The sequence below is a fragment of the Passer domesticus genome, chromosome 2 (genome assembly GCF_036417665.1).
Source record: "Passer domesticus isolate bPasDom1 chromosome 2, bPasDom1.hap1, whole genome shotgun sequence".
Taxonomy (NCBI): Eukaryota; Metazoa; Chordata; class Aves; order Passeriformes; family Passeridae; genus Passer; species Passer domesticus.
In genome coordinates, this window is record NC_087475.1 from 113291108 (window position 1) to 113305310 (window position 14203).

Sequence of the window (14203 nt, forward strand, 5' to 3'; positions counted from 1 at the left end):
CTGTCAATTCCTTCTGGTGATGCTGTAGAGAAAGAGGCAGATGAGTTTCAATTCAAGGAGAGTAAATGTGTGAACAGGCTAGTGGTGACATGATGAAGTGGACTTTGTTGACTGTGAATAAAATACTCTGCCTATGGAGAAGTAGAAATGCTTGTTGTGCTTAAAGTCGACAGGGAAGCAGCTTAGTAGAGACTATAAGTCCGGCCCTGTTTACTCTGAGGTTTTATAGTATAAAAAGCTGGATATCCTCTACAATTACACAAGACAGGCTTTAGAAAACCTGATGTGGTAAACAGAATATTCTTGGCAAGGCCCAAGTTTTGGTTTGGTTTTCTTGCTGCATACAGACATTTGTGCTATAAAATCAAGTACTTGAAAGGCAGTGAGGAGGATGTGTTTGACCTTGCAGCCTTATTTCTGCTCTCATAGGCTTCTGCCTTCCCCATGTGCAGAAGAAAAGTTGAGAGAAAACCAGTACGAGTGTTCCATTTAGGTCTGTTTAAAATATGGAGTCCAGTGCATGGATTAGGCTTGAGCTGGCTGCCTCAGGGCTGGCAGCCTTTCTGAGCACTTTAATTACAGAGGAAGTGGCAGTCTTGCATGAAATTCCAGATAAAAGCACATTAGGGAATTTTAAGAGAAGAGATCATGTGTGTATGAAGCTTCATTGGGTGAACCAACCCAGTTGGTCACTGCACTAAAACCAGCTCATGTTTCTAGCACTCTCAATACCCAAGGCAGTTGGAATGATTTATCAGGATGTGTTGTATGTACCCTGCTCATGGAGAAAAGCACTAAGTGCTTGTTGTCATGACCGGGACTAAAAATTTCAGCAATATTTTGATCTCTGGCCCCATCTCCCCCAATCTGTGGTTAATGCCTGGAAGGTTAATCATTTGCCATCTCACTCTCACACACACACTCACACCTGCATGTTTAGTTTTGCTTTGCTTTCCTTTCCATAGGATAAGATCAGTAAAGAAGGAAACTAGCTGGAGTGTTGAAATGTTTGCCGACTTTGCATGCCTAGAGAAAAAAAGGAAGAGGACTAAAGAAAAGAGGACAGCATTTGTGTCTTAGCATGGAACTTAAGAGTCTCTGAGTGGGCAGAGAGATTGGAAATGAGAACTAAAAAAATGCCAGGATGAGTGGACTGGAGAGGCAAGAGTTGGGGTGAAAGGAATTGAAATAGTGGGTGAGTTTTGTGGCAGGAAACTCTTGAAGAGCAACTCTGTGTGTAACAGTGAAGCAGCTAAGATGTTGGAAAGAAGGGTGATTTATTAGATGGGCCTAAAGAAGTAATTATAAGAGCAGTATGTGAAACTCCTAGGTGAGGCTGAGGATTGACTCCAATAGATAGTGAGGCTGGAGCTATTAAACTTGAAATGATGTTATTGGATGTGGCTGAAGGTAAGAAGTAGTGTATCTCTGGAAATTTGTCCTCAGGATTTAATTAACAGAAAAAATTCCCTGGCTGGTTTGGAAGACATTCAACCATTTATTTACCCTAAGTAAACATACAGAAATAATTATCCTATCTTTCCTCTTCATTGGAAATTAATGTAGCATGTCTGCTTGTTGCTGCTCTTCAACTCATCAATGCAAAATTCTGGGAAGCAGAAACTTTATAGATTCTATATATACCGTAGGAATAGAAATAGTTTTTGATTCAGCTGTAGTTTGTTAATCTGGAATTGAAAGCTTGTTCTCATACTTTGAAGCATTGTTTAGTTATCCTTCAGATGCTATTGCTGTCAAAGGATCTTTTCCACAAGCAATTTTAAGACCCTAGTCTTCCTAAACACTGGTTATTAAATGTGTGTATTCTTTTGTGCTCATAGTAATTGTTTGCAGATTACTTCACTGAAGTGATAAAACCTTTCTTTGTCCATTCAAATCACAGAGATAAATTGTTACTTGTGTTGCTTCCGTGATTTTTGTTTATAGTTTTAAAAAGTAGATTGTCTGATAATTTCTGTGAATGGTTCTTTTTATTAAAGTAACATTGATTTTGTAAGTTTAGAATATTCAACACGTGAAGTTGCAGTGTTCAGATAAGAGTAAACTTGTCCACACACCAACTTGTTTGCACATATGTGTGTTTATGTGCAAGTCTGTCCATGTGTGTTCCATTTTACAGTTTCCATGGATGAAGCATACTCAATTAGGAATTCATGCCATTTGTTACTCTGAATCTTGTTCTCTTCTCCATAGCGATTCTGCTTTTAGAATATACAGGAAAAGATCCTTATGTTCAAGGAGAAGTAAGAATAAATCTGTACCACTAATTCCAGTCATATACACTTACAGTACTTGTAAGATTTACATATAGCTGTTTCTATTGCTATTGTTTTGATTGTCTAATAAAAACTGAAGATATATGTTCAAATAGCTTCACTCATGTCCTAATAATCAGCTAATCTTGAAAACCTTTTAACATTTTATTTGAAAATATGATAAAAGCAATATTCTGAATAGTCAAAGTTACTCTAGAAGATGAGGGACATAACAAATAATATCAGTAGGTGAAATACTAAGCATTTGAATTTAAATGGCTTTTGCTATCAGAGATTACTGCCTCATGCAGTCATTGAGCAAATTATGCTCAAGTACTAGTTTAAGATTGAACCAGGATGTGCTGAGCACGTGTGACTGGATGGAAAAACATATTTATATAATCATATATCAGAGATTGATTTAAAAGACTGAAAAGTATCTCTCATAGAGATTTCAGTTGCATATAATGTTCGTATTTGAATGCTGGCAGAGGTTGTCCAGAAAGGCTCTGGAGTCTTCACCCCTGGAGATACTCAGGCGCCATCAGCTCAAGGTGGTGGCCCTCCTTGAGTAGGGAGGTTGGACCTGATGATCCCCAGATCAATCTTAACAGGTCTGTGATTCTATAGGGATCAGGGCAATCCTCAAAGATGGCTAGAGGAGACATTTGGGAATAAACCCACCTGCACCAACCATGCTGAGAGGCCTCAGCTGCTCTTCCTTAGGCTGGCAGGGGAGGCAGCTGTGGTGGAGGTGGCCCAGCTGCTTCTTTCCTTTAGTGTTGTCCTCTGCTGTAGCCTCTTTGGTTTTCTCAGCTTTGTTTCAAAATAGTTTCTGATCTCCACTTGGGTAACACACACCCAGCTAGTGGTATCATCAGCACCTTCGTATGTAGACAGATACAAATGCCATTTCATAGAATCATAGATTGTCCTGAGTTGGAAGGAATCCACAGGGATCAACTCATGTCCAGCTCTCATCCCTGCACAAAACAGCCCCAACAATGCCACCACATGCCTGAGAGCTTTGTCCAAACGCTTCTTGAACTCTTGTGAGGTTTGGTGCTGTCACCACTCCTTGGGGGAGCCCGTTTCAGTGCCCAACCACCATCTGAGTGAAGAATCTTTTCCCAATATCCAACCTAAACCTTCCTTGACTCAGCTTCATGCTTTTCCTGCTGATCAGAGAGAGCAGATCAGCGCTTGTCCCACTATGTGCCCTTTTAAATTCTTTTAATTGGGAATTAAAAATATTTTCTCCAAATTGAATCTCTCTTGCCTATGACAGTAATTGGTAAATATTTTCTCTCTATCTCAACCCAAAAGCTTTCCCATTCCATTTTATCTCCTTTTATTAAGAATGTCTACATTTTAGTCCTAAATCTATGCAGCATCGAAGCTGGTAGTGGTAAACATGAGTTTTAGCAAGATTATATTAATTTCTGAATAGTCTGAGTGGCTTTTTAGATTTTTTTGCAGTCAGTATATAAGGAGACTTAGTAATGAAAATGGAAGTAAATGAAGATGTAGCTGTAGCTCTTGATTGCCAGTTAAATTTTCTAGATTACATTGATCACTGTTTCTTTTAAGATGAATTAGCAGAACTTCTCTACATCAAGTTGCAATAATGTTGAAAGTTTGGTTGTCTTGCGACTTTCTAGCTCTGCTTTACACTGACACTGCAGAAGCAGCTCATTAGAGACACTATAAATAAAACTGTGCCACTAAGTAGGTCCCACTCCAATTCAGAGCAAATACATTATACAAGTGTAGTGAGGGGAGCTCTCCTTGGCACATACACTGGTGTTAACCTATTGATAATGAAATTCAAAGCTTGTTTTCTCTCCTAAAGGGTGGACTGAGCTTTGTTTGGGCTGTCAGTAGAAATTAGGAGTTTAGTAATTGATGTAGTAACGAAAGAAGAGGTTTCTTTGTATTTCTTTGTCCTGGTGTACTTTTGACAAATGCTGCTAACTACTTAGCATTTGGTCCCCTTTACTAACCAGCAGTTATAATGGTGGTTTTGGGTAATAGTGAAAATAAAATAAAAAAAAAGAACTTATTTTTCCAACTAATATTATTCTTTCATGGAGGCCCTACAGTAATAATGTACTCTTTAGAAATTCATCTCAGGAAAGCAACTAAGTGTGTCTTCATTACTGTGGCTCAGAATCCTATTTTCTGTCACTTCAAAGCTATGTACACATTCATGTGGGTAAATAAGTGGTCTTTATGGTCTTAATTTCCTTTTTTAAACATTTCAGTCTATCCATTTTGAAATTTCCTTAGTTGTCTTCATTCAAGGCATTTATTTCCACTGCCCATGTCAAGTGACACTTAACCCTGGGTCCCTGATAAGAACCTGTCAGTTGACACTGATGTATAAAGGACATGGCTTGTGACAGTACCCAGTATTATCTAACCATGGGTTCTAATTACATGAGTGTGACATTTGTGGAGGCATGAACTGGAAGAGTTCAGCATGGCAATGCTAAAGGAAATACCCAAAGAAGAACAAATCATCCTCTTGTGTCATCCTTGATAGCTTTTGAGGCAGCTATGGAGCCTTGCAGGGTAATATTTACACAGCAGTCAGTTAAAGTGTGATGTTTCCTGCTAATCCATTTTGGCAGTGCTGTTACAGGGATCATGAGCATGTGCAAAGGCTTTCCCTGCTGTTTCAGTGCAGAGTTCAGTACTTGAACCACTGATGAAGCAGGGGAAGCAGCAAGTTGCTCTGGAGCCACTTTCTGCAAGCACGTGAAAATGGGCATCCGTATGTAATGTGGATGACCATCAGCCTTGTCTGACAAAAGAAAGAAAGTAAAACTTCAGTCTTCTGAGTGTAGGAAACTTTCACACTTTTCAGTTCTGCCAGTAGGCTTTCTTGAGGTCACTGTATCTTGTATTTTGGTTAACATCCCAGGCTGCACCTTCAGCCTCTGTATTCTTCAGCCATCAGTTGTAGTGAGCTGAGGGTGCTCTTGAAACTGGCAAAGATCTGACAAATGTATTCTGTGAAGGATTTGCACAAGGAAAGAAGTATCTGATTAATAAATTTTAGAAGGCAGGATTGATATTCAAGTTCTTTAGCATAAAGTGTGTTGTTTAGTAGGCAGTGTTTCTTTCTGTAGTCATTTCCATGGCATTGTTACTGTATCTGCCCTTGTTTTGTGCATTAAGCTGTTAATACAGTTCAACTTTAAAATTGTAATAGCCCCTTCATGTCTCTTAAGTAAGAAATTATTTCCAATTATTTTCAGTTATGCTTTGACTGCTTTCTGGTTGTTCCCATGTGTATGGACCAGGCCACATTCATTTAAAGATCAATGATCTCAAATTTGAGAAGGCTGTACTGTTTTTTGCTAGCATCTTTTAAAGTTTAAGACTTTAGCTCAAGCTGCTTTCTTAATTTTTGCCATGGTTATATTTTAAACCTTCAGTCAGGGGAGTGCCAGGGGGCACTGTCTCTCAGATGCCATGATCTCAGTGGAGATCCATGATTGAGACAAATCTTTTTTACTTGAGGTGGGGCTGTCAAGATTCTTAGAGTACTTTTACAAGCACCAGTTTTGGACTCTCAGAATTCACCCCATCTTAACCCAGTTTTCTTTTTTTTTTGGATTATGTTACTTCTCTGCAGGATGTTTTTGGACCATCTCCAGTTACTTCAGACTTGTTCCTATTTCTGTTTTTCTTTTCCATTGGTAGATGTGAGTGGACTAGTTTTTAGAGCACTTAAATGCTCAGATCTCACACAGCTGGAAATTGGTACGGAATGCTTGAGGAAAGGCAAAGGAAAATAGGTACCTTCTGAGTTTCTTGTTAGGGCTGGTAGATTGCCAATTTGAAAAATGTAAAGTGAGGGCTGTAGACTGTTAGTATAGAAAAGGGGGGTGGAGTAAAGGGATTGAGTGGGATAAAAAGCCAAAGTTGTGGTTTGCCAATAAATTCATCAGAAAGTTTGCTTGTGTGATGGTTGTGGGTGTAGAAGTGTATTGTGATATTAAACCAGATAGAATTTTGTTCTCAGCAATTTAGAAATTGGTAATGTAGACCTAAATATGAATAACTTTTTCAACAGACTTTTAGTACCAGGCAGGCTGCATCAGGGAAGAATAATGATGTTTATTAAAATGGTTGAGATGAGCATAAAGGCATGCTGTTAAGTTTAGGTGTATGGAGAATATGCCGTGTATATGGAGTTTTACCTAGACATGGAGGAGAAGGTATTTAACTTATGATTAGCTGATCTTTAACTTTGTCAAATATAGTTATACTTTTGACAATCAGCTGTTACCACCATAATTTTTCTGAACTACCAGCCACATGTTTTTACTGACGAACAGACACACCAGGCTTTCCAGATGCATGCACACAGTCATACCATGACATAAATATTTTACACACCAGAAGAGGGAGAAGAGAGGAAAGATGAATACTGTGTTGTTACAAATGTGTTACAGTGACCCAGAGTACATACTTGTGATAACATTTGTCTTTTTCTCTGCTTTTAATGCTAGGTGTACCCTGAATTGCAAATCACCAATGTTGTTGAAGCCAACCAGCCAGTTACGATACAGAACTGGTGCAAGAGGGGATGGAAGCAGTGCAATGGCCACCCACATATTGTGGTTCCCTACAGATGTCTGGGTGAGTGACTCAGTTTTAGTCTGTTTTTTCCTGCTCTGGTTGTTTCAGTCTCTTCATGAGAAAGATAGAGAATCTACATAAAATGTCTTCTATACCTCAGTATTGTTGTCTTTTCTGAAGGGAGTTTTGTCCAGTTTTTCAGTCCTTTGGAACTGCATTATCTAGAAAGAAAGTACTCCTGCTCTTCCCTAATTAAGCCCTTCTTTTTTCACATTATTTTTTGCATATCTAGTACTTGGACTCTTACCATGAAATACTGTGGGAATCTGTATTTGTTGAAACAAAACAAAAGATACTTCATAAATTCCCCCATTTTATCCTTCAACTTTATTTTTGTAGCAGTTGCTTGCTGTTCTCTTCTGTGTCCTTGGTGCTTTAAATCAATTAAAAGGGATGTTTGGGCCCTCATTTTTTTTGCTAACCTTTACTTTTGTTTGCATTAGAAAATAGAATTGTTGATTTGCCATTTTCATTAACATTCTAGGCATGACATTTTCTTGATATTATTCCATGTTTAAGTATGTTGCTTTACCACTGCCATTTGAACTGTGATAAATGCTGAAGTTCAGAGTTGGAACTTGCTTTTCTAGTAAGCCAGGACAGATAAAAGGCATGGAAACCAACTCAGACCAGTTATTCCATGAAACAAATAATGAAAGAATTTTTTTTTAAATATGCAATGTTTCTAGAAATTTTGTTCGTTTGTGTAGAGTAGCTAAAACACAGGGCACAATCTGCCCTTCCCTGAGTTGCAGTTTTGAAAGAAAAATCATTGCAAGGTGAATGGTTGCTATCTTAGGTAGCAAGGTTTGGATGCAAAAATTCTAAAGAGGTTTAAGTGCTTCATTCCCATTAGCCCTTAGCCCTCTATTTTTACTTTTAAATCCTCACATACACTATTTTTTTTCTGATTTCCTTGTAACTGAGGCTTATGTAGTTGTGTCTGCCACATTGAGTTTGTTGTCATTTTCATATGCTGACATTCATCTTTTGACCCTGACTAGAATAAAGCTTAGATACTGATGTTCCCAAGGGTCTCCTGGGGGATAGATGGCCACATAATTACTTCCTCTGTAGGAAAAAATGGTGGCAGTAGCCATAATCTGCAATTTCTCCATTAACCAGCCCTCTGTTGTGTACTATGTCTGTCTTGGAATACTTTCTCTTAAATCATGTTTTTGTATATAAATAAGGAGTCCAGAGAGCTTTTAAAATTTTTTTCTCTCCTTCTAGTACTTCTTCAGTATTAAAAGATAATTTTCTAAAAAGTTCCATCTTGCCTGTCAGTTCTGTGTGTGCCTCAGATATTCTTAGTGTGGTAGCTGTTAGTGGACATTGTCAGAAGTTGGGTATCGCCTGTGCCCATTCCTCTGTAATTTTAGTGCAAATAGACCCTTGCCCTAGACCACTGTTAAATCCATCTGGTAAGAATTAGGTTACCAACAGAAAGTTTGTCAGTGGGAAGCTGATTGCAGGGTTGAATCTTAATTTTGCATTGCTCTGAGGATACTTACTAGCCCAGTAATTTCTTCCATCTTGACAGTATTTTTCACAGTTGAGAAACAGCAAGTGACAGAAATCTGGCTGCTTTCAGGCCAGAGCCTCTTTGATGTACAGTCTGCTTGCATCATAATCTTCAGCCAAGGCTTTCAAATGTGTAGAGCCCATTTCACTACAGCCCTTGCCTGCTCCAGGAGTTTTTTTCTCTTTGAGACTTGTGCAGGGCAGTAGTTAACAGCAGTTCTTTGTAGCTGTGTATTTCAGTGACATCCATCAGATTTAGTAGATTACACAGCTTCATATTTTCTTAAGAGAATGCAACTAAAGCATAAAAACAGTGGTTTAAGCAAGACAAAATGAAAGCTCCTTATTTGAATCAGCCATGTGTCTTTGTGTTGACCACAGAAATATTCCCTAAAAATGTTCTAATTGGATCTAATCTTAAAGAGTTAAATTACATTGTTTGAGTGAGGACTGAGAGCATGCAGCCACAAATGTGTTTGGGTGAGGATGATGAGGAGATGAGGAGCTGTGAGATGTGCTGGTTGAAGAGTGAAGATCTGCAGAACTCCTCTTGGCATCAGGTGTGTGTGCCACCCTAGTGCCTGCACCACTTGCTGTATGGCACAGCTTGCAGGGTTACTTCAGACAAGAAAACAATGATTTCTTCTTTGCTTTACAGAAACTGTTTTTGGGAAAATACCGTGGCCACCAGCCTGGCCATTTAAGTGTTGGTGGGAGCTCTGCTGGTTGTCACAGCAGGAGGGCAAAATTTCTGCCACTGTTGGGGCAGTGTGGGCAATAAGCATTTCTAGTTTGCACTTTCTCCTCTCTTCACTGCTTGCCCGAGGAAAAGCAACTGCTGAATTTGGGCAGGGTGGCCCATGAAATGAAGTAATTCACTCCATGGTCCTTGCTGGTTGTGGGAGCAGGCATCCTTGTCCCAGAGATGTGATTCTTTTATAACTTGGATAAATGTGTGGCTATGAGTTTCTGAATAGATGGCATTTAATGTTCTGTTGGTGAAATACATCCTGAACCCTGGATAGAGATGAGAAGCTGTTATGTGCATGTTTGTGGATCATTATGTGGGCATGGCAGACAGGATATAGCAAGGTGTGTGAAGTGCATGGTTGGGAATGGCTCTGCCTCATTATCCTATTACTGTATGCTGCTAAACACTGTATTCACAGTGTTGGAAACATCCAGATGTCTTGGAATCTCATTATGTATACAGCCTCTGTCAATCAGAATGTGATTACTTGCAGTCATTTGTTCATAAACAAGTAGATTAGGTGTCCTGGTTTTGGGGCAAATCTGGGAGAGAACCTCTGAAGGGATTCCTCTAGAAAGCAGATTCAAGCATTTACCTGCACAAAAAAAATAAAAGAGCAGTATTAAACAATAAAACCTCTTGACACTCTGAAGAGATGACAGACTCAGGAAGTCCCTCCGTGGGCTGTAGCTCAGCTCACTCAGTCTCTGATCAGTCCCTCCGGTGCTGGAAATGCCGCGGCCCAGGCCCGGCCCGGTGGCCACAGCTGGAGCTGCTGCTGCTCTGCTGGGCTTTCAGTGCAGAGCAGGTTTGAACAGCTCCAAGAAAAAGAAAAAAAAACACAGTCCAGGGAACTTCTCTGCCTCAGTTAGCTAAAAACTAACTAAGAGCAGAGGAGAGCTCTGTCCCACCCTCTGTCTGTCTGCAGACAACACAGTCCAGGAGCAGGAATGTGTAGGAGTGAATGCAGTTTCTGAAAACAAACTTGTGTGTTCTTCTTCATCCTCTCCCCATCACTCTCAGAACCAGTCTTAAAGGTGCAAAACTTATTTCTGGGCTAAACAGGCAAATGGGGATACAAGCATCATAAAGTCACCCCAGCACATTAGGTTATATGAAAAGTGTATTTTGCTGCTTGGTTATGTAGTGAAAAACTGGCTTCCGCACCTGGTTTTTAAAAAAATGTCTTTGAAAATATATTTTAACTTTTCATGCTTTATTACTGCAGCAGTTGGTGAAATTATCGTCTTGTTGAAATCTCTTGGTTTGAAAGATAGGTGTCTGCCAAGGAAGGCAGGAACCTCCCTTGCATTATGAACCCCTTCCCTCCAAATTATTAAAACTTAGAAGTTACAGGCCTTTCAGGCAAAGATATTGGAAAAGGAATAGCAGTTCTTTACTTAAATACAGATTTATATGTATAACAAGGCAAGCAGACAAACAACAGCAACAACAACAAACAAACCCCAGAGAAGCTGAGCGCATTCCCCTGCGGTGCAGTTCCGCTCACGGCCAGCAGGGGCGCTGGTGGCTCCCGGCCGGGCGGGGCCGGTGCGGTGATTCCCCCGCGCCTGCAGGGGGCGCTGTGGCGCGGGCTCGGCCGTTCCTCCCTGTGGTAATGGCGGGCAGGCTGGCGGGAGAGAGAGAAAAGGGGATTCCTTCACAAACTCACGCCAGGAAGCCAATTCCTGTGCACTTCTGGATGGCGAAATGGGCTGTAGCAGGAACCTTGGAGCGTTAACTGGAATGGCAGAGGTGGGCACGCACTGGGTAACAAACAAAATGTAGCAGAAACTCAGTGCCCTGGAAGGAGCCCTGGGGTGTCCTGTTGGGCACCTGATGTTGAGTAAAGTGTTGCAAAAAACCCGAGGCAGTGAATTCTCCCCACAGTAGCAGCCACTCAACTGTTCCCTTCTGATCCAGAGAGCAAGAGAGAGAGAGGAGCTTGAGCCCAGTACCTGACCTCCCAGCCAAAATCTTGTGTTGTCTCTACCCTTCCAAAGAGAAGTAAGGGCAGCTGCATTCTTCTCCCTCCTCTCCTTCCCAACCACATCTTTTGCCTCTTAAGTACAGTCTTTATAGTCTCTTGGGCAACAAATGGGATAAAATTCCCTGAGAGAAATTTAAAAAAAAAAAAAAAGGAAAACTCCTGACCTCCAACCTGATGTCAGAAGAAAAGGTACACTCAAGTTTCGATATGTATGTCTAGCCAATTATATCAAAGAAAACACCAAGGTTATGCCTGGAATGAATAATTTAAAAGAGATATATGTAATTGGCAGTTCTTCTAGTAGTAGTTCTCTAAAATTACTTGCCGTTTTCATGGTGGAATTTTTTCACACAAGAATGTGAAGTGCCTGTATATTTCTGTAAATGGCAAAACTTTCTGGTTTTACCTCCTCTGAGCTTACATTGCACCTATTTCTATTGCATTGGCAATACAAATTCTCCTCTGGGTAATCGGAAGCACTTTCCACTGGCTTTTCCATGCAGTGCCTAATTAACAGAATGACATTAAATAATTGTCCCAGAGCTTTTCTGTCCCTGTTAGTTTAGCTTTTCACCTCCAGCTTGCCTCAATCTTCAGTCAGCCATGTGAGTGATTCAAACAAACCTCACACCACACTGTTCCTAAAATTTAAAAAATTTTCTTATTTTCAGCCTACACAACTACATGTCTAGTTTTTCTGGCAACTCTAGCTGACAGGAAGCAGAGGAGTTACTGATCATTCAGATAAACTGTTAGAGATGAGTAATGTAATGGTTGGCTCTCACAATTAATAGATAGATATATTATGTGTATGTTAAGATGTATAGTGATGTATTGTAATGTATTTCCTCTCAGAAGTGAAGTTTCTCTAATCTTACCCAAACACTTCAGAGATCATGGTTTTCATTTCATAAATGTCATAAGGGAGAGGGGTGTCATCCTTAATTTGTATTTGGAAGCTGGAGAAAAGCTGGAAAGAAACTTCAAAACTGTAAGTATCTGTTGATAGTTGGGCTCCAAATTGTAAAACAGTCTGTTTGACATACACATTGAGACTACTTGAAAAATCTCAATGTTTATGTGAGTGTATGTACCTATGGAGTCTTAATGAAACCTTTGGTTTTGACAGATGGGCGCATTCACACACACAACCTGTGAGTCATGCATGAACCTGCTGTGTAAGTTCCATGCCATGTTCATTGTACGTATTCAGTTTTTGAAACAGAGCAGGAAGTTTTTATCCAAATATCTTTGTAGTGCCACACAGCTAATTTATCCCTTTTTTTTGTGTGCTTTTCTTCAATCTAAAAAACTTAATTTTTGTACTGGGAGCATCCTGCTAATTAATGTGTTGTTTGTTTTAGCATCTTAGGAAGGAAGGATGGGAGGAGGAGCAGAAAGGAAGCATCCATCTTAACATTTGGTCATGAAATTGGTCTGCATATGTAGCATCTTTCGAAAAATTCTCACCTAACTGAAAGTAGCTGTAAATTCTCGTGCTAAATACATTCTGGTCTTGGAGTAGAACTGAATGCTGCCAGCAGATTTGATGTAGTTAACTGCAGAGGGACAGTCAGTGATGGTACTCACTGAGCATTTATGAAAGGTGCTAGGGAATATTCTGGAAATACAGTTCAGTAAGCCTGTCTTGGAGAGGCTTTGAAGTGCTGAACATCCAGGAATATTCAACTTGTCAGTGAGCATGATAACTGAGTAAGAGTTGTTGGTTTGGTTTTTTTTAGAGTAGTTAAACAAATGGATAGTATGCTTCCTTTTGTTTTTCAGAAAATGTTTAACAAGGTCCACTACCAAAAGCTATTAAAGAATTTAATCTACCATGGAATAGAAGAGAAGACTCTTATATGGCTAAATAAAGATAAGAAAAGGCAGGAATTAAAGGTCTACCCTCAAACTAGAGAAAGGTCGCCAATATAATCTCAAGGGTCAGTTCTTGTGCCAGTGATGTTCAAAGTATGTGTGATATATAAAAAAGGGTAAATTGTGCAGTGACCCATCTGATGAAGATAATAAGTTATTCAAGGTAGAGTTAATAAAGGCAAATTACGAGAAATTTCAGAACTGTCTTTGATACAGAGTGACTGGATGTAAAATGGAAGCAAAAATTAATGTAGTAAAGGCAGTGTTCATTGGAGATTCCCAAAATGCAATAATCTTATGTTAGTGTATATGGTGAGACTGTGAGTGGCTTCAAGCTTTTCAGGATAGAGAACTTAGGGATTAACAGTTCTGTGAAAATATATGTTCATTAGTGCCAAAACCCAACAGTCTTAGGGATTATTAGGAAAGGAATGGGGAGCAAGGCATAGAACATAACTGCACCACTGTGTCAGCTATGGACTTCCCTGTATTTATGAAAGCTGTGTGCAGTTCTGGTTGTTTTCAGAAATGAAGAGTGGAAGCTGAAGAGTTAAGAGTGATAAGGAGTGCTTGAAGTATGACATGGCTCCCATAAAAGAAATGACACAGTAGATTAGGTCTTTCCTGTATAGAAAAGAAGATGACTGGAAGATCTTTGCAAAGTCATGAGTAGCTTGGAGAGGATGGATGAGGAATGGTCATTCACCCTGTATTTTATAAGAAGACCTCAGATTATCAAGTAAAACTTGCAGGCTTTAGGTTTCAAGCAAACAAGTAATTGAAAGGTTATAAATTTCATTCCACAATGTTCATGTAAGTTCCTCATCCATCTGCCACAGTTTCTTTTGAATGCTGAAAGCCTATAAAGTTTCAAAACCCAGCAGTTCATTACAAGATGACTCATGTGGTGTTAGGGACCCCAGTCTTGAGCTTGTAGAAGTTGTGGTGAAACAGGGTCTTGGGGAAGTACTGCTGCATTCTCTTCTGCATACACCTTATGCCCTTTTGTGATGCAGTATTGACCTGCTTTTGACCACTTGAGATAAAATGTTTTGTGGACTGAGGTAGACATTGTCATGGTTATGTGGCTTCCTCTGCCATATCAAAGTGCTTGCCATCAGACTAGTCACT

General features: G+C 39.8%; 1 protein-coding gene across 4 annotated transcripts in view; it reads left to right on the forward strand.

Moving 5' to 3' along the window:
- The window catches only part of APP (amyloid beta precursor protein), a 183243-nt gene that overhangs the window by 63698 nt on the left and 105342 nt on the right, over positions 1-14203 (forward strand). For all 4 annotated transcript variants that reach the window (XM_064410851.1, XM_064410853.1, XM_064410854.1 and 1 more), the window contains exon 3: positions 6800-6929. In XM_064410851.1, coding sequence (XP_064266921.1) covers positions 6800-6929 — 130 coding nt within the window. The remainder of the gene's footprint in view (positions 1-6799; positions 6930-14203) is intronic.